Below are 18,625 nucleotides of genomic sequence, written 5' to 3' on the forward strand. Positions count from 1 at the left end.
CATCAGCAGGCGGACTCCCAACCACTGCGCCACCAGGGAAGCCCCTATTTTTGCATTTTTAAAAGAAATCCCAGGACTTCCGTGGTGGTCCAGTGGTTAAGACTTTGCCTTCCAAAGCAAGGGGGTGCGGGTTCCATTCCCGGTCGGGGAGCACATGCCTTGCGGCCAAAAAAACAAAACATAAAATGGAAGCAATATTGTAACAAATTCAATAAAAAGACTTAAAAAAAAAAAGAAATCCCAAGGTCATATTCTAAAATGTAAATATTTTATAGTTTTGTTTTTCATATTTAAATCCTTAATCCATTTGGAAATGATTGGGGGGAGTTGAGAAAGGTATCCAATTTATTCTTATTTTTAATAGATGATCTGTTATGTCAGGACCAGTTTTTAAACAACAACTCATCTTTTCTCCACTGAACTGTAACAGTACTATTTTCATATACTAACTTTGCCTACATATATTATATATTCATTTCCATTTCCATTTAGGAAATTTGCTGTATCAGCAAAAATCCCTGAAACCAAGTGGTGTCAGAAGTGTTGTGTTGGTAAGTAAACTGTCCAAAATCATGTAGCTCTCCTGCTTTGCAGAGTGGGTGAGAAGATGCTGAGAGGCACATTTTAAAATCTAGTGTAAAACAGTACTACTCCAGGACGGTCTGCCAGTAATAGTTTATTTTTCCTCTTAAATAAAATAAATGTATTGGCCATTCTATGTTCATATAGTACCTTGCACATGTAGTTGTTTTGCAGATAATTTATTGACTAGATAAATGGAGAATGACTTTATTACAGTACTTGATCACACCCTGTTCTCTAAGGAGCCTGTTACTGATCATTCACCATTTTGCTTTGTAATGGCTCATGAGACTACATTTATTCACCCGGCATACTTATTATTTATTCTCGTACCTTTAATAGATGAAACATTATGCTTGTGATGTGAAGGTTATAGTCTCCCTGATCACACAGCACTAGCCGAAAGTCCTCCCCAACCCCCGTAACAGCTAGCTGGTTGATTTGCATCTAGAAAAACCAAAAGCAGTTTCCTTTCCTCCCTTAAAAAACTCTGAGGCAATTCAGTTTTATTGTTTGTAAACCTGTATCTTGAGACTTGATTAATGTCTTCACGTAGTGTGGCCCAAAGCATTACTGCCTCTGAACATGACTACCAAAAAGCATACTGAATCACCTGCCCCTACGTGTGCTGCAGCTATCAATTTGGGAAGTTCTCCCCAAACCTACTTTGACCCTGTCTTCAGGATCTTGCTAATCTTTCTGCTACCACAAGACCTCAAGTTCTTCTTCCCGCCCCCAGGCCCCATAATGACCAGCATTTTCACTTGGGAATACACATAAAAATCCTGCAAGTGATAAGGGAGTTTCCTGCTACTACCTGAAACAGCATTTCTTTTTCACTCTGCAGTCTAATTAAGAAATTGAACTGGCAGTCAACTTTTGTTTGTTTGTTTTCGAAGTATGCAACTGTTACTGTAAGGACTTTTATGTATTATAAGAAAACTTACATATACTTTTTTGCCTTGACAGTGAGAAATCCTTACACAGGCCACAAATACCTATGTGGGGCACTTCAAACTAGCATTGTCCTATTAGAATGGGTTGAACCAATGCAGAAATTTATGTTAATTAAGGTAAGCATGCCTAAGTCATCTTTAGTATAAAAGCTTGTCAGTTTTCCTGTTCTTTCAGAAACTTTTTTTTCCAGTTAATTCTCAAGATTTAATGTAATAATTTAGGATTATATGGCAGAGTGGTGAAAATCTGCCCAATTATAAAAAACACAGTTGGCCTGATAGAAGTTTTGAAAGAGACTAGATAAATAGTTCAGGGATATGGCAATGGGAGCTGGAAATACTGGATCACATACACAGTCTGATGTCAAGAACAGGAGGTACTAAGAGAGCAGTGAAATATTGTTTGAATATGTTTTCTGGTTGACCTGCTCCATCACAGCAGAGGGACAACCTGCAGCTTGGCATTTGGCCTTAAAAAGTCAAGGGATAACCATAATGAAGGGGAAATTATTTGTTTTGGATATATGCCTATGTATTAATTTGCCCAATCCTTCCCATGGATGGTGTTTTGTGCCTTAGTTTCTCTAGAATCTTTAAAGAAAAAAAAATTTTTTTTGGCCACTCTGTGCTGCATGTGGGATTTTAGTTCCGTGACCAGGGATCTAACCCATGCCCCCTGCAATGGAAGCGCAGAGTCTTACCACTGGACCACTAGGGAGGTCCCTTTAATTAATATTTTTTAAAACATTTAATATTATTTAGCTATAACTTAAATTTAGAGGAAAAACTAACTTAAAATGTATGAAGTGCTGGCTCAGTCACCCCAAGGAAATACCAAATGAATTTTTTAAGCTATTTTCTTCACTATTTTATATAGATTAAGTAGTCTTATTTCATGAGCATCTGATATCTCCATAGCAGTTGGGATCGGAATATAATTGGAGTGCATTCTTCCTCAGTTATATAATATAGAGTTAGGATGTTTAAAGTATTGGCTTCTGTTATTTAAAATTTTATGAGTGGGGAATCTAGTTTTAATTTTCACATCCTTATTTATTAACCTCAAAATTAACTAGGGCTAAAGAAATGAAAAAAAAGAGTTTCAAGAATTTACAACCCATTGAGGTCATATTTCCACAAATAAATTCACCGAAACAAAAATTCTTTAAACCAAAAACTGAAAGGGAAAATAGCCTTATAAATTATCCAGAGCAGAGCTTCTGAACCCAGCCCATTTCTGGCCACATGGTTTTGTTCTCAGTTCCTCTTTGTTCTTGCCTGTTTGACAAAAAGCATGACGTGTCCTAGATGGAGTGGTAAAGTGTATGTAGTTATTTTTCTACAGCCCTTTCCTTCCCTGTCTTCCTCCTTAGTCTCTTTTAGTATGTCCTTCCTATTCCTTTCATTCCTAACCTCTATCAGAATGAAAGCAGTTTCATTACATCAGTTGTTCATGGATACTAATAGTCTGATTAAACCTTAGTATGAATGAATTTTACGTGTTACCTGATACATTAAACTATTTATCCTAATACGTAATGAAAGACCCTTTTCTCTGTTAAAGGAATTTTATGTATTCAGAGCATGCAAGAGAGAAAATATACTTTGAAGACATGGGAAGCTTAAAAATTATCCATCCATGTTTTCTCTTTTCTGGGTAGATGGTACCAGGGAGCCTGCCCCTGACTGATGAGGCCTGTTGCCAGTATTCTAGGATGTTAGACTTACAGTACAGTTCTACTTGCAGGCCTCCTTCACGACTTCTTGCTCTTCCCACTTTCCTTAAACTCCCTGAGCTACACGCCCCTATTCATTTCCCTTCATCTTAACCCAGTTCTTTCTGTGTGTCTCTTCTTCGAGATTTCTATATGTATATTTTGTTTCTACATTTGGCATTATCTCAATTAGTATTTTTGATGTTTTCTATACTACAACTCTTACCAGATATGTTCAAAAACATTCTTATGCTTTCCATATACTTCCTCCTCATGAGATTTCTGAGTAAGTTTTTGCTTCTCTAGACTACATTTTCAGTATAAATAAAAGTTATAAATTGAAGCAGACATTCATGTACTCATTACAAATCAGGCATAGTGTTGTTTAACTAGAGAGATAAAGAGTTAAGATATAGTCACTGCCCTCAAGGACCATCACCAATAGCGACTGGATTTTAAACTGTTATATGGGAATCCTCTTCTGTTAATGACTTATACATATTGTTTAGTTATTGTTGGAAGCTAAGTAGAAGTATTCACAAGGTGTTGGTTTTCATATTTACTGAGGAAAAAATACGGAAGCATTTGCTTTCTTCCTGTCTTACTGCTCTCTCCACATTTCAAAGAGAATTATTTTAAATGTTTTACCTTATTAAAAATAGGACAGATTTTATCCATAGCATATCCCCAGGTGGGAATGCTCCCAGAGAGGGTGTTTGGAGAGCGTTCGTGAAGGAGTGTCTAGACCTCTGGGATGGGGGCACTCGGGCAGTCACGGGGAAGGAAGAATGTGGGAACGACAGGTGTGCACAGAGCTTCACGTTCCAGCCATGAGGACCACACTGCATCTTCTGACACTTTAAGACTAGTAGTTACGGGAGCCCCATTTCACCTGTTTATTTTCTCTATCATTTATTTTCTTTAGAATTTACAGTGAGTTACCAGAGTAAAAAATAAATCAGTTTCAGTAGTTTTTAGAGATACTAATGATAGCCACTTGGGAAGTATAATAGAAACACGGCCCATTTATAAGAGCAACAAAAATATAAACTATATTAAGAGTAGACTTAATAAAATGTGTTAAGACCAATATATTTTTTTAAAACCTTTTTATCGTGAAGAACGTTGCTAGTGCCTCAGACCTCCCCATGGCACCCCCTACAAAACAGCTGCCTTGTTTTCCATTTTTACCATGTAAGCATGCACTTCTAAATATTAGCATTAATTTTACCTGATATTTCAACTGTATACAGGTGGAATCATAAAGTATATATTAATTTGGGTCTCACTTCTGTGCAGCATGATATTTGTGTAGCTGTTGGATATAGCCATAGTTTGTTCATTTTCACTGTGGTCTAATTTCCCATTGTGTGAATGTGTCATCATTTTATCCGTGCTACCATTGATAGGCATTTGGGTTACTTCCGGTTTTTGTTATTCTGAGCAATGCAGCTTGTGAATATTTTTGCATGTCTCCTGTGCGTGCATGTAGTCACGTTCTCTAGAGTGTATAACTAAGAGTGTTATTGCTGGGTTCTAAGAGATGTGTATCTCGGCATTAATAGGTATTGTAATTAACCATTGTGGTCACACCAGTTTATCCTCCCACCATCAGTGTTAGGAGCATTTGTTTGCTCTTCTCTGAGTAACCCTTATTATTGTCATTCTTCTGGTGGGTGTGTATGGTTATCTTGGTTTTATTCCCTGATTACTAATGAAGTTAATGTTTTCCTCTATTTTTCCAAACTTTCAGAGTGTGAATTTAGTCTCTTTGTAGCAAAATAAAAATAATTTTAAACTTAGGTAAAATTAAAATGGGTTGCATTTTAACTAAGTTAATTTATTAAATAGACCCACTTGAAATACAGGGCTAAATTTCTCTTATTTGTAGTTTTTTTTTTTTTTTTCTGTCCACACTTCTAAGGGGAATGTCTCTTGCTCATTAGCATTTCAGTTTTCTCATCCATGTTTGCTCAGCTGGATAAGAAGGCAGAGGAGTAGTACTGAAGCAGCCTGGGATTAGGAGAGAGGAGACTCTGCCACACAGGGTAGGGGGCAAGGGGGACCCTGGGCCAGCCACCCAGTTGCTGGGTCTTAGTTTCCAACTCTGAAAAAAGAGGGTTGGACAGGTGATTTGTAAGTCTGTTTCACCCCAATATGCGAAAAGTGTGTGGTTTTTAACTTAAAAAATTTTTGCAGTGCTTAACCTGAATTCTTTATAAAGATACTTTCTAATTTAGATTTTCTGCATACCCTGAGTTTCTGTGCGAAGAACCAATCTTTATAGTAGAGAGTACTATTTTATATATTCTCATAAAACTAAAAATTCTTATTAGTGTTCTCATGAAATTTTTTTTGCTTTCGTTTTCCTTTGTTTAATATATTTTGGTTTTTTCTAGCACATAGATTTTCCTATACCATGTCCACTTAGAATGTTTGAAATGCTGGTCGTTCCTGAACAGGAGTACCCTTTAGTTTGTGTTGGTGTCAGTAAAGGGAGAGACTTCAACCAGGTGGTTCGATTTGAAACAGTCAATCCAAATTCTACCTCTTCATGGTTTACAGAATCAGGTTTGTGATTTTTAATGAATTATTAAGTAATAAATTTACTATATCTTTCATTAGGCAAAGGTTATTTTTAAAGATCTTGCAAAGGCCCTTTGTTCAGAGTCTTTGGCAACTAAGGGAAATGTTAAAGAACCAATTTGCCAATAAATATTGATTAGTCAGGAGTTTGTTGGAAGCCTGAAAGAGTGTTCACAAAAGGAAAAGAATTGAGACTGAGTTTTTTTGGCATTGAAAAAAAATGATCACAGACATTCACAAAAGTCTAAAGACAATTTCATGGCTTGCTGAATCCCAGGGGACTTGAAACAGCTTTCCTGTGAGGACACATTACTGAAGGAAAACATGGCCAGCCCTTGACAACATTGTTGTGGTTTCTCTTTGGTGCCCCTAAGTTCTCTGTTAAATTCGCCCTTTAGAGGCCCATCTTCCCTTTGAGACACAGGGTGAACTCCTGCTTTCTAATCTCTTCCTCCCTATTTAACAAGAAGGGATTGTTGGTTGATTAATATTTTATTTAGTGAATTCCAGTTGTCTTAGTTCTCCCAAGCATTTTAATTTTAAATCCTTTTCTACTATTTGTTGAATGAAGGGCCTCATTTCCTGACAAAAGAAGTTTGTCCCTTCCTTCCCAGGAACTTTTGATTACTTCTCTTACCATAATGAAATCCCTTTATTAGAAGTTAAACATGACAAATATAATTCATCTCTGGTTTTGAGAGGATGAGACAGAGTAAGAGACAGAAAGTATGTTTAGGGTTTTGTATCAGCTGAAATTATAAGCTAGTGGTTTCCTAAACTCTGCTGCACATTAGAATCCACCTGAGAAGCTTTTAACACTCTTGATACCTCAAGTCACACACACCCTGGATTAAATAAGAATATCTGGGGCCAGCAGCTGGGTGTCAGCAGATCTCCAAATGACTCCAGTGTTCGGGAACTAATAGTTATAAGCAATTTGTAAATCTCATTTTCCTGGCTTTCTATCCAGTAATGCTAGACTGGCTTCTTGACTAATTTTCACCAAGTGTGTAAGAGTCACAAAGATCTCGTTGGCCTGATGTACAGGAGGCCTATTCCATATCCTTCCAACCCTGGTTAGTTACAGAAGTACCAGGTCTAAAATACGTGTGAAGGTCTGAAATACAGCCATCCATGGATTTATTAAGATTCTAAATACTGTAGGAAGTAGAAAACAGGCAAGCTAGACTTTGGATCAGACCCACTCTCCAGAAACAAAGGCCTATAGTTTAGCAGTTTCAGTTTTGATGTTCATACAAAGCTTGGGATATCCTACTTTTTGCTTCCTGGAAAACTATGTCATTTAAACATTTTCAGTTTGTGAAAACTTTCTTAAATCATTATTATAAAAATAGGGCCTCTAATCATTTTTATGGTGCTTCATACTTCTCAAAATACTTCAGGTCTGGGCCTCCCTGGTGGCGCAGTGGTTGAGAGTCCGCCTGCCGATGCAGGGGATACGGGTTCGTGCCCCGGTCTGGGAGGATCCCATATGCCGCGGAGCGGCTGGGCCCGTGAGCCATGGCCTCTGGGCCTGCGCGTCCGGAGCCTGTGCTCCGCAACGGGAGAGGCCACAACAGTGAGAGGCCCGCATACCGCAAAAAGAAAAAAAAAAAAAAAAAAAAAAAAAAATACTTCAGGTTTTTTCTTAACTCATTTGGACCTGAAGTTATTTGTTTGACTCTCTGATTCATTCATTCAACAAATATGTATTGCATGTGCTAGGCACCACATATAATGACGTACACAGCACAGCCCCTGGCCTTCTAAGCTTAAAATCAGAAATTAATCATTGCCATAATACAGAAGATTAGACTCCTAATTTCACATATGAATAAAATAGTGGCATCACCAATAGTAATGACAATAGCTAACCCTCCATTAAGCACTCACTTAGTTTAGCTCTTGCATCAAATTTTGTTTCCAAGCCACCTGGCTTAACCACTACATATGTATAGTTAAAAATATATATCCATTTCAAATTCAGTGATGTTCAGAATTCTTTTTTTAATGTCTCTGCTTTAAATATTACTGTTTTCTCTAAGTTTTATTGAGTTTTTTGTGTTGTAGATACCCCACAGACAAGTGTTACTCATGTAACCCAACTGGAGAGAGATACCATTCTTGTATGCTTGGACTGTAAGTTTTTATTTATGAATATCTTATCTTAATGAGTTTTTTTATCTTAGTTTCTGAGTGACTTTTTTTCTTTCTAGGTTGTATAAAAATAGTAAATCTCCAAGGAAGATTAAAATCTAGCAGAAAACTATCATCAGAACTCACCTTTGATTTCCAGATTGAGTCAATAGGTAAGCCAGAGTTTTGTGTTTCTTGTTTGATTGCATTATGAACTGCTTAAAATAATTAGTCTAATACTTATTTGAAATTATAAAAATATATTACTAAGGGCTCATTCTTTTAAATTGTAGGATGTAATGAATATGAGGTGAATATCAGTCTTTGCTTTTACACATTCTCTAAAATAGTTTAACAACTGTGACATAATCTGTAAATAATGTTATTTTCCCTACAGATTTGACATTTTCAAAATAAATAATTAAATATCATTATTCATAACCTAGTTATGAATTTCCATTTTCTCCAGACTCCTGCACAGTTCCCCTATAAGTACTTTAAAATTTAGTACTCAGTATAGTCTTTTGTATTTTTGCTGTTGTAGCTCCTGATCAGAGATCCATAAGTATATGGAATTTACTTCTTGCCATTTTTACATTTTGCTTGATGAGTTTTTTCTGAAAACGGATTTCTTACACAATCAGTATTCTAAAATGATTACGTTCAGGAAAAATAAGGTGAAATGATCATACACAGTTTCTCTGGTGTCCTTTATCAGTAAAGATATTTGCATGTATATGCATTGGCGGATGGTAGGGCCAAGGGCAGATAGTTCATTTGTCTTATTCTTGGTCCTATTTTTATTCTTTCTCCCAGTTAGAATGCCTCTCTCCCAACAAGCAAACACTGATGATAAGAAGAAGTCAGTTTTGAGGGACATCTGCTCAAGATGTTAAAATGGAATCCATATTTAAAAACACATAGCTAGCTCAATAAAGAAGACAAAGAACAGAAACTCAAAGTAGTATGCATTCCTGAGTGGTAAAGAAGACTAGCAGTGTCCCACAGGAGATGGGGAACCAGAGCCAGGCTTGTGGTTTGAGGTGCTTACTAATCAAGACTCTCCCCACATAAGGCCTCGTGGTTTTATAGGGGATTTTTATCCACCGTTGAAAGAAGGAATAGTTCCTGTGCTATACAGACTGCTTCAGATTGTAGACAAAGAAGGAATGCAGAATAAATCAATGTTTAACACTATTGATACTAAAATCAGTTAAATTATACAGAAGACAGAATTACCCAATCTCATGAAAATAGATTTTGGAAAATCTGTATAAAATACTAGCAAATAGAATTCCATATCATCAAATAGTAGACTTTACCTCAGAAAAGCAAAGATGGTTCAACATCAGAAAATTTATTTATGTAATATAGCACATTAAAGATTAAAAGCGAAAAGTTATGTAACTCTTCAGTAGATGCACAAAAAGCGTTCAGTAAAATCTGTCATTCATGATTTTTTTTTAAAAAACAACTTTTTAGAAATTAGGAGTAGAAGGAAATGTCCTTCCTCTAGCAAAGCCTATTAAAAGTATTGTGTTTAATGGTTAAACTAATTCCCATTAAGTTGGAGAATGAGATGAGGATGTTTGCTATCATCACATATCATCACATTTCAACATAGTCTCATTGGACTATGAAAAGGGAACTATGAGGATTAGAAAGAAATAAGTAAAATGTCCTTTTTTTGCTGATGGTATGAATATCTACTAGAATATACAGCTCTAAACTGTTAGAACCAGTAAGCAAATTCAGAGTTGCTAGATAAGAGTAACACAGATGGATAGCTTTCTGATATGCCAGTAAGACATGTAATCAAACATATTTAAGGCCATCATCTAGGAAATTCCAAATTATTGTTTAAAAGCATAAAAGAAGATTTAAACAAATAAACTACAGTGCATCCATGGATAGAAACACTGAATATGGGAAAGATGTTAGTTCTTCACAAATTAATCCACACGTTCAGTGCATTTGCAATAAAAATCCCAGTAAGGTATTTTCTGCCACTTGATAAGCTGATCTTAAAATTCATATGGAAGGGCTTCCCTGGTGGCGCAGTGGTTGAGAGTCCGCCTGCTGATGCAGGGGACATGGGTTCGTGCCCCGGTCCGGGAAGATCTCACATGCCGCGGAGCGGCTAGGCCCGTGAGCCATGGCCGCTGAGCCTGCGCATCCGGAGCCTGTGCTCCACAACGGGAGAGGCCACAAAAGTGAGAGGCCCACGTACCGCAAAAAAAAAAAAAAAATTCATATGGAAAAGCTAAAGGCCAAGAACAGTAAAATAAATATTGACGAATACTTGCCCTACTTGATATTGAAGCTTACTATAAATCTATAGTGATTAAGACAGTGTGGGATCAACACAGGGATAAATAGAAGAGTGGAACAGAAGAGAAGGCTCAGAAATAGACCTACGTGTAATTGGAAATTTACATCATATGTCAGTGGGGAAGTGATGTCCTGTTCAACAAATGATGCTAGTACAATTGGTTATCTGCAGGAAACAAAATCAGACTTTTTCCTCACTGAATACACACAAAAGTATATATTAAATATGTAAATACAAAAAGCAAAACTAGAATTTTTAGAAGACATATATGCCTATATCCCAGTAATTCTATTTCTAGGTGTCTACCCCAGAGAAAATTTTGTACATGTGTTTAAGAAGAGGTACAAGAATGTTTATTGCAGCATTTTTGTAACAAAAAAATTAGAAACATCATTTGGTTCATCATACTAAATGTATAAAAGTTGGAAACATCCAATATAAAGTTTACACTGATAATGTGAACTTACTGTGTTGTAATAGTAAAAACATGCATGAGAACAACAGATACCAAGTACGTAACAGTGGTTATCTCAGGGAGGAAGGAAAGGTTAGAATACAACTAGAGTAGGAGTTTATAGGGATGCTGGCTGTATTCATTTTTATTTAAAACAAAAAGCAAATATGGCAAAATGTTAGGATTTGAGAGTTAAATGGTGGATACGTGTGTTTTTAGGCTATTCTCATATTTTTCTATATGTTTGAAATATTTTATCAAAACAAAAATTTCTATAGCAAAAATATTTTCAGTGAATTTTCTTTTTCTTATCAAAAAGATGAGTAAAGTCTGTATAGTATTTATGCTATATAGTAGTATATAGTGTATACTGTGTAGTTCTAGGCAGTATGGTAAAGATGCCATTATAAATATGGAATGACTAACTAACACTAGTTATTAATTGAAATATTGTTATGCAAGGTAGAAAGAGGGATGAAATAATGCTTATCAGCTGAACTCTTGTGCTATTAACAGTAACTGAGCTGTTCTTGCCTGCTAGTTTGCCTGCAGGACAGTGTGCTAGCTTTCTGGAAACATGGAATGCAAGGTAGAAGTTTTAGATCTAATGAGGTAAGTAATCTTTTAAAAAATTATGTCCATTAAATAGTCATGAAGCATTATCAAATTCTACATCACACCGTATTCTTTAACTTTGGAAAATTCCTGATTGATGCAAGGAATACTTGATTTGCTCATTTTATTGATATTTTCTGTATTCAATCTAGTGATAAAATTAATGGCACGTACTTTATAGCAACCTCTCTCTGTCCATTCAGTCAAACAGTTTCAGTGCCTATTTTATGTGCTTCCAGATAATCACCCTTATATTCAGAACAAGAACTTCCTAAATACTGCTAAAAGTGAGCGTACTCTGATTTTCTTTCAACTTTCCCAGGCCGTCACCTGGAACAAGAGTGCTGATGCAGGCTCTGTCTGTCTTGAAGCACCTTTTCTACTTTGTATTTCAGAAATAATGACCAATGCAGACGATAAGTAAAGGGTTCCACATTTCTCTTGAAGCCACCTTGCCTATTTCTGGTATTCTTATCTCCTTAGTCCTTCCTACCTTAATTTAACTCCAGGAATAATTGAACTCCAAGTCATATGACGTATTTAATTCAGTTCATCATTTATGCCAGAAAGTGCTGGTGTTATAAGCATGAACAAGACTTGGTACTTGCCCCCTAGAATATTACAGGCAAGTAAAATCATCCTAAGTTCTTTCAATAACCCCAAGCCAGTCTCAGTAGTAACTTTTACTTGAGCATTGGAGGGAAGGGAAAACATGAGGTGCCTCAAGCAAGAAAATAGCTCATTTGTGTTTTAAACTGTCGTTCGTTAAGATCAGAGCATTTCTTCTAACCAGTAAACAGTATAGCAGAATGATCATGAGCGTGGGTTCCTGAGGAGACACCTGGGTTCAGTCTCAACTCTGCTGTTCAGTAACTGTGTGACCTTGACATATCACTTAACTTCTCTCTGCCCGTATTTTTTCATCTGTGAATTGAGGATAACAGCATAGTACTTATTTCATAGCGTTGCTAAGATTAAACAAAAGGAAGTATGTGATGTGCTTGGCACAATTCCTGGCCTATAGTAAGTATTCAAGAAAGGTGGATGCCAGTATGTTTCTTTTTTTTAAGATTTTTTTGTTTTGTTTTAATGTGGACCACTTTTAAAGTCTTCATTGAATTTGTTACAGTATTGCTTCCGTTTTATGTTTCGGTTTTTTGGCCACAAGGCATGTGAGATCTTAGCTCCCCAACCAGGGATCGAACCTGTACCCCCTGCATTGGAAGGTGAAGTCTTTAACCACTGGACTGCCAGCGAAGTCCCACTGCCAGTATGTTTCTAAGAGTAATTCCCGCAAGAGGGCTCACCTCTCAGGAAGATTTTTTTTAAATCACCTGAGGGAATGGAGCCTGGAGATAAGAACAGTCAACAGCTAATAAACACCAGGCAGAGAAAGGCATCATAGGATACAAGAGAATGGTTTAAAAAAGATAGTTTGCCCAAACAGTCACCTGAGGGGCTTTTTCACACTACATAAACAGCCCTTACTAAATACAACCTCTCCAAAAATGCTATGTCCTTCAGGTAGGCAAATCCCAAAATATTGAATACTTTGAAGATCAGATGTTGAACCGTTACTACTGAAGTGAGCATGTTGTATCCTTCAGGTGTGCTAAGTTACAAAAGAAGTCAAGAATCACTGACTGCTGTTTCCAGAATAATTTCAGTTTCAAAATCAAATTGTTTTTTCAGCCTACCAAATTTTGGGGAGAAGCTAGTGCCATTATAATTGGGAATGTTTTGCTTTCAGTAAGCAATAAACAATGGGTTTCTCTTTCTCCTGTAGACTTAGTCTTAACTCCCCAACTGGTAATTGGTCACACTGAGGACTTCTTTAAGGACATATGCCATTAGAAAATATTATTTCAGGAGACTTGGAAAGAAATGGGAAAGAGAATTGTTATCTACTGAGCATTTCCTTAGCTAGGCATTATACCCATTAATACTTACAAAAATACTGCAAGATACCACTGCACAGTAAACATTGTCTATCCCATTTTGCAGAAGGTAAAACCGTTTCCAACAAATTACATACCTTGTGCAATTGTCACAGCTAGTAAGTGGGAGAACTGGGATTTAAACTGGAGTCATGAGTTTGTCCCATCATACCACACTGCAGCCTTTTAAGTGAAAGGACCATACCTAAGTGGCTTACTGCTGCAAGAGTCTTGCTATTAGCATTAAGGTGACTGACAGGAGGTTTCTGATAAATAAAACGAACTAGGTGCTTTGCTTTTAACTTTTTCCGTTGAAGTCTGTATGCCAGCAAATGGTTTACTACTCTCGTGTTTTTATGATTAATTCAAAATTAGCCAAATTTTTCCTGGACTAACAAATGGATGCACTTATGTGCTGATTTAACAAGTTAACAGTCATACAGGGATCTATTTCCATCTTAGGAATTATGCTTCTTTTCTATAGAGTTATAAATTAAATACCCATATAAAATTTTGTGCCTTTCATTTCAGAAATTAAATTGATATTTTAATTGAACAGGTCACACAAGAAATTTCAGATAGCACGAGAATTTTCAGACTGCTTGGATCTGACAGGTATGAAAAGGAGTTGTATTAAATACATAGTTCTAAACATGTTTTATAAATCCAACATGAAACTGGTTTCTTTTTTGAGAGAATTGAAATTTCTACAGTAATATATTCAACATTATATTTTTCATAATATAAGAATTCACAGGTCAGAAAGTTATGAAACCTTTGAGAATGTGCCTGATCTTCCAGTTACCAAGAATATATAGATCTGTCAGTACTGCTTTTGCATTAAACGTAATATCTAAAGTATGATTTACAGGACAAGAAAGAGGAGATACCATACGCTAGCAAACAGAAAAGTTTTCAGTTTTAGTACCAATAGGATTTGGAGTTCTATTCTGATTTACTTTCTGATTCTTGAACTACAGATTGTTTTTAGAATTCATGATAAGAATTAGGTTCCCCCAACTTATTCCTAGTACAGGTTTTACCCCTCTGACTCTTAGGACAGCACTGGCTTAGAGGTGGGAGGTGGTGGGCAACAAAGGTGTACTTCCCAGAGCTGGAACTGACTCTTCAATTATACTGATTTGCAAATGGTTTCGGCCCACATATCAGATAAGGAGCATTTATTAGAGGCATACAATGAAGAAGCAGTGGAAGAATTTTCTGCTAACATTAGTTTTCAAGAATAACTTTGTTGTATGTTTTTTGTTTGTTTGTTTGTTATTTTAGGGTCGTGGTTTTGGAAAGTAGGCCAACCGATAACCCCACAGCAAATAGCAATTTATACATCCTCGCGGGTCATGAAAACAGTTACTGAGAAATGCTGTGCTTTTGACAGTTAACTCTAGAGAGAAAGAACACTACCACTGCAACATTAACGGATGCTTGAAGCTGTACAAAAGCTGCAGTTACCTGGCTTCAGTTACTTGTAATTTATTGTGGCATGAGACAAGATGGGGAAATTTTTTGTTTTAAGTGGTATGGATATATTTAGCATATTGAACCACACAAGTGCTTAATTCACTGTTATGTAATCTTTGTACATATAGGCAGTATTTTTCTGTGAAACTTCATATTGCTGAAGACATACACTAAGAATTTATGTAGATAATGTATTTTATGAGATGTACAAGTTAAGTGTCTTATCTGTACAGATGTAAATGTTGATGAAAATGCAATTGGGATTAATATTTTAAGAATCCTTTAGTATATTCTTGGGTGCGGCTATATTACAAAATGGGATGCTGGCAATGAAACCGTACATTTAACACTATTGTATTTTTATTATATGTAATTTAGTAATATGAAGATAAATCTTGTAACTTTTAAAACTGTAATGGAGGCTGTAATCATTTTATAATCTTGTTTTTAATTTTAATGCAAGTACACTGGTGTGTTTATATTTGCACAAAGTATTGATATGTGATGTATTAAGTCACAAAAGTAAGCTGTGACATCGTCAATATGCATTTGGCTCCCCAGCATCTTTTTAAAATGTATTTGGGTTGTTTTCTATGTGAAACAAACCAATTAACCCCCTGTTGTAGTAACTGGTCTTTTTATATTTCAGCAGAATCCTGTAAGATTGCTTGTCTGTGCTTAAAAACAATACCTTTGAAAAAAATTTTGAATCACAGAATAGCGGTACCGCGACATAGCACTGCAGTTGTCTGAATTACGGTATGCACAAAGTATAAGTTAGCATTATCAAAGAGTCCACACTAAACATTTCTTATAATCACTTTGAAGAACTATAACATTCCATAGAGCAAAGTGGTTCAAATTTCTAGTGGGATTTTTACTTTTGTTGGCCTTATTTTATGATCATTTTCATGTTTCTTTTGATTTAGAGTATTAACACTTGGCCAAAATAATTTAGTTACTACCTCATATAAACAATATAATGGTTACTACACATCACAGGAACTTAGTTTTGGTTAAAGTCATTTTTGATTGCTTTTTTCCAGTGGAATATTTATATACCAAGTTTTAGAAAAATGCACACCTTGGCTCTTTTTTGGTATATGTTCTTTATATTTTAATGTGAATATATACACAAAGAACAAACTAAATTGTGATTTATGTTCTTCATTTATTTTAATTGACAGTGCTTTTAAATATGTTCCTGATTGTACATAGTGTAAAATAAACATGTTTTTTAACATGCTGTTGTATAGTAGCTTGTCATCTGGTTTAATCTGTATATAGTGAGACTAAAACATTAAGGAGAAAAAGTTTTTTTAATTATTCTAAAATCCTTAAGTAACCATTCTGATCCTTCAGATCTTGATTTTTTATTTGGTCTGTCTCCTCAATTTCATAAAGGGGTAATATTCCCACATTTGTGAAAAAGGCATCTTTTGTAGAATCTTCAATTTCCTGATCAGGAAAATTAGTGAAACATTCATAATCTTTTGGTTAGAGCGGGGCTCGGCAGACTGCACTTCTCAGCCCAATCCTGCGTAATGCCTATTTTTATAAATGAATTTTATTGGAACAAATTCGTTTGCATGTTGTCTATAGCTGCTTTTGCAAAAAATACAGTTTTCCCCAAAAAACTATATTACCCACAGAGCCTAAAATATTTACCATCTGACCCTTTATAGAAAGAGTTTGCTGACTCCTGGGTTAAAGAAAGGAAGGGAGAATGCAGTTCTGGAGGCAAGCGGGGGAAGATTATATGTGGGAAGAACTGAGTTGGGGATCACGAGGTGACATTTCTACTCTTGTTAATGCTTCTGCCTGTTGTTAGGACCTTGGATAATTAACTCCAGAACAGTTTCCTTATCTAAAAATGTGACTTCTAAATCATACAGTTGTTAATAATCATAGCAGCTGTGTACATTTATCACTCTGCTCAAATACATTCTGACTAATCTTAGCACTAGTAACTGAATAATGACTTTTAAAAACACATCTTTATCACTATAACATTATCATCAGTTTATTGAAAAACAGAGTCATGGAAAAGATTTTCAAGAAATCAATATTCTGTCCTTGGCATTTATTGACAAGGTTGTTGATCCTTTTTCTGGGCCACTGTTTTTTCTAGTTTCCAAGTCATAAATTATATAAAGGGTCACATCTCAAAAAAATTTAACTTTCACGTTTAACTGTCAAGCATTTCAAAATATTTCCAGAAGATAACGTATACAACTGGTTGTGTGTTATGTATACAGACCCCTGGAATCAGTCTTTGAGATAGAGGCCCAGTAACCTATGTTTCTATGAAGCTGTACAAATGATTTTGATGTGCAGCTCTTCATGAGAACCACTGGCCCAACATTGAATTTAAATCAGTGTTTCTGAGTGTGGTCCAAGTATCACTCGCCTCAGAATAATCTTTGATGACACTTAAGAATGCAATAAGAGGGCTTCCCTGGTGGCGCAGTGGTTGAGAGTCCGCCTGCCGATGCAGGGAACATGGGTTCGTGCCCCGGTCCGGGAGGATCCCACATGCCGCGGAGCGGCTGGGCCCGTGAGCCACGGCCGCTGAGCCTGCGCGTCCGGAGCCTGTGCTCCGCAGCGGGAGAGGCCACAAAAGTGAGAGGCCCGCGTACCGCAAAAAAAAACAAGAATGCAATAAGGATGCACCCACTAACTTCTGATTGAGGATATTCACTCAAAAGGAAGAGAGCCACTGACTGAAATGTTGGAAAAGATCTGTTTCATCTTCATTGAAGTTTAAAGCTGTCTGTCTTGTTAGCTAGTTTCTTAGACATTGGTGTTGAGAAGAATGAGATCAATTGTTTCTGGGCCTTATTGGCATCATTCATCTTGCTAGTATGTCCCCAATTTCAGTAGAGACCAGGAAATAAAGGATAGATATCCCTTTTCACCATTACTAGAAGAAGGATAAAAGTGTGCTATACAAAATATAATAATAAGTGCCCAATGCATGTGTTTGTGCTGTTCCACATGCTTTACATAGATTCTCCCACTGAAGTCCCAGAACAGCCCAATGAGATAGGTAGGTATTGTTAACACCGTTTTACAGATGAAAAAACTAAGACACAGAAAGATTAAAAAACTTGCCCAAGAATATAGCCGGGAAGTAGTAGAGCTAGGATTTGAACCTAGGCACTCAGTTCAAAGTGTATACTCTTAACTACTGTGCTAAACTATGTACTACACAGAATATATGCAGTATATTCACCACCCTCTAAAATACACTCTAGCATTTCTCCCCTGAAATTACACTTATTTTCTCCAGGAATTGGATTTCAAATTCTGATTTTCACTGTCTCTTTGCAGCAAGAGAAATTAACTCTCTGTCTTAATTTTTCACTTGATCAAAAAGGATTTTCCTTATTCAAAGCGTTTTGTATAAGAATAAAAGGATTTGCGTATAATTAATGTTACAATTAAAGCTTATGAAATTTGTCTAGTCAAAACTCATTACAAAGACTTTCTTTTAGTTTGCTCTTATGAGATAATTATTTAACTAACATACATTGATCATTTACAGTAGATCCAAGCTCTTTACTGGCACTGGGGAAAAGATGGAAAATCGTCATTCCCAGTATTCCAGGAGCACACTTGGATGAATAAAGATAGATTTAAAGAACAATTCAAACGGCCGTGCCTAATTCTGGTTTGGGAATAGGAAAGCCTTTGTGCAGAACGTTGTATATAAGCCAAGTTGTTGATAGATGAAGAGTGTATCAAGTGCAGAAAAAAATCAGGGTAGGGAGCTGTAAGCTAGACTAAGGCATATGCAAAAATGCTGCTTGTTCAAGGAATAGTGACGTTAA

The 18,625-nt window shown here is 36.2% G+C and overlaps 1 protein-coding gene across 2 annotated transcripts in view; it reads left to right on the forward strand.

Annotated features, from left to right (window-relative positions):
- MAP4K3 (mitogen-activated protein kinase kinase kinase kinase 3) overlaps positions 1-16,050 on the forward strand; it is a 202,088-nt gene extending 186,038 nt beyond the window's left edge. For both annotated transcript variants that reach the window (XM_081253508.1, XM_081253509.1), the window contains 8 exons: positions 493-551; positions 1,552-1,655; positions 5,653-5,824; positions 7,910-7,978; positions 8,056-8,148; positions 11,303-11,373; positions 13,873-13,928; positions 14,601-16,050. In XM_081253508.1, coding sequence (XP_081109634.1) covers positions 493-551; positions 1,552-1,655; positions 5,653-5,824; positions 7,910-7,978; positions 8,056-8,148; positions 11,303-11,373; positions 13,873-13,928; positions 14,601-14,688 — 712 coding nt within the window. In that variant the 3' untranslated portion in view covers positions 14,689-16,050. The remainder of the gene's footprint in view (positions 1-492; positions 552-1,551; positions 1,656-5,652; positions 5,825-7,909; positions 7,979-8,055; positions 8,149-11,302; positions 11,374-13,872; positions 13,929-14,600) is intronic.
- Positions 16,051-18,625: the final 2,575 nt, after the last annotated feature.

This window comes from Mesoplodon bidens, assembly GCF_964165515.1.
Source record: "Mesoplodon bidens genome assembly, chromosome: 14".
In the NCBI taxonomy this organism is placed as follows: domain Eukaryota; kingdom Metazoa; phylum Chordata; class Mammalia; order Artiodactyla; family Ziphiidae; genus Mesoplodon; species Mesoplodon bidens.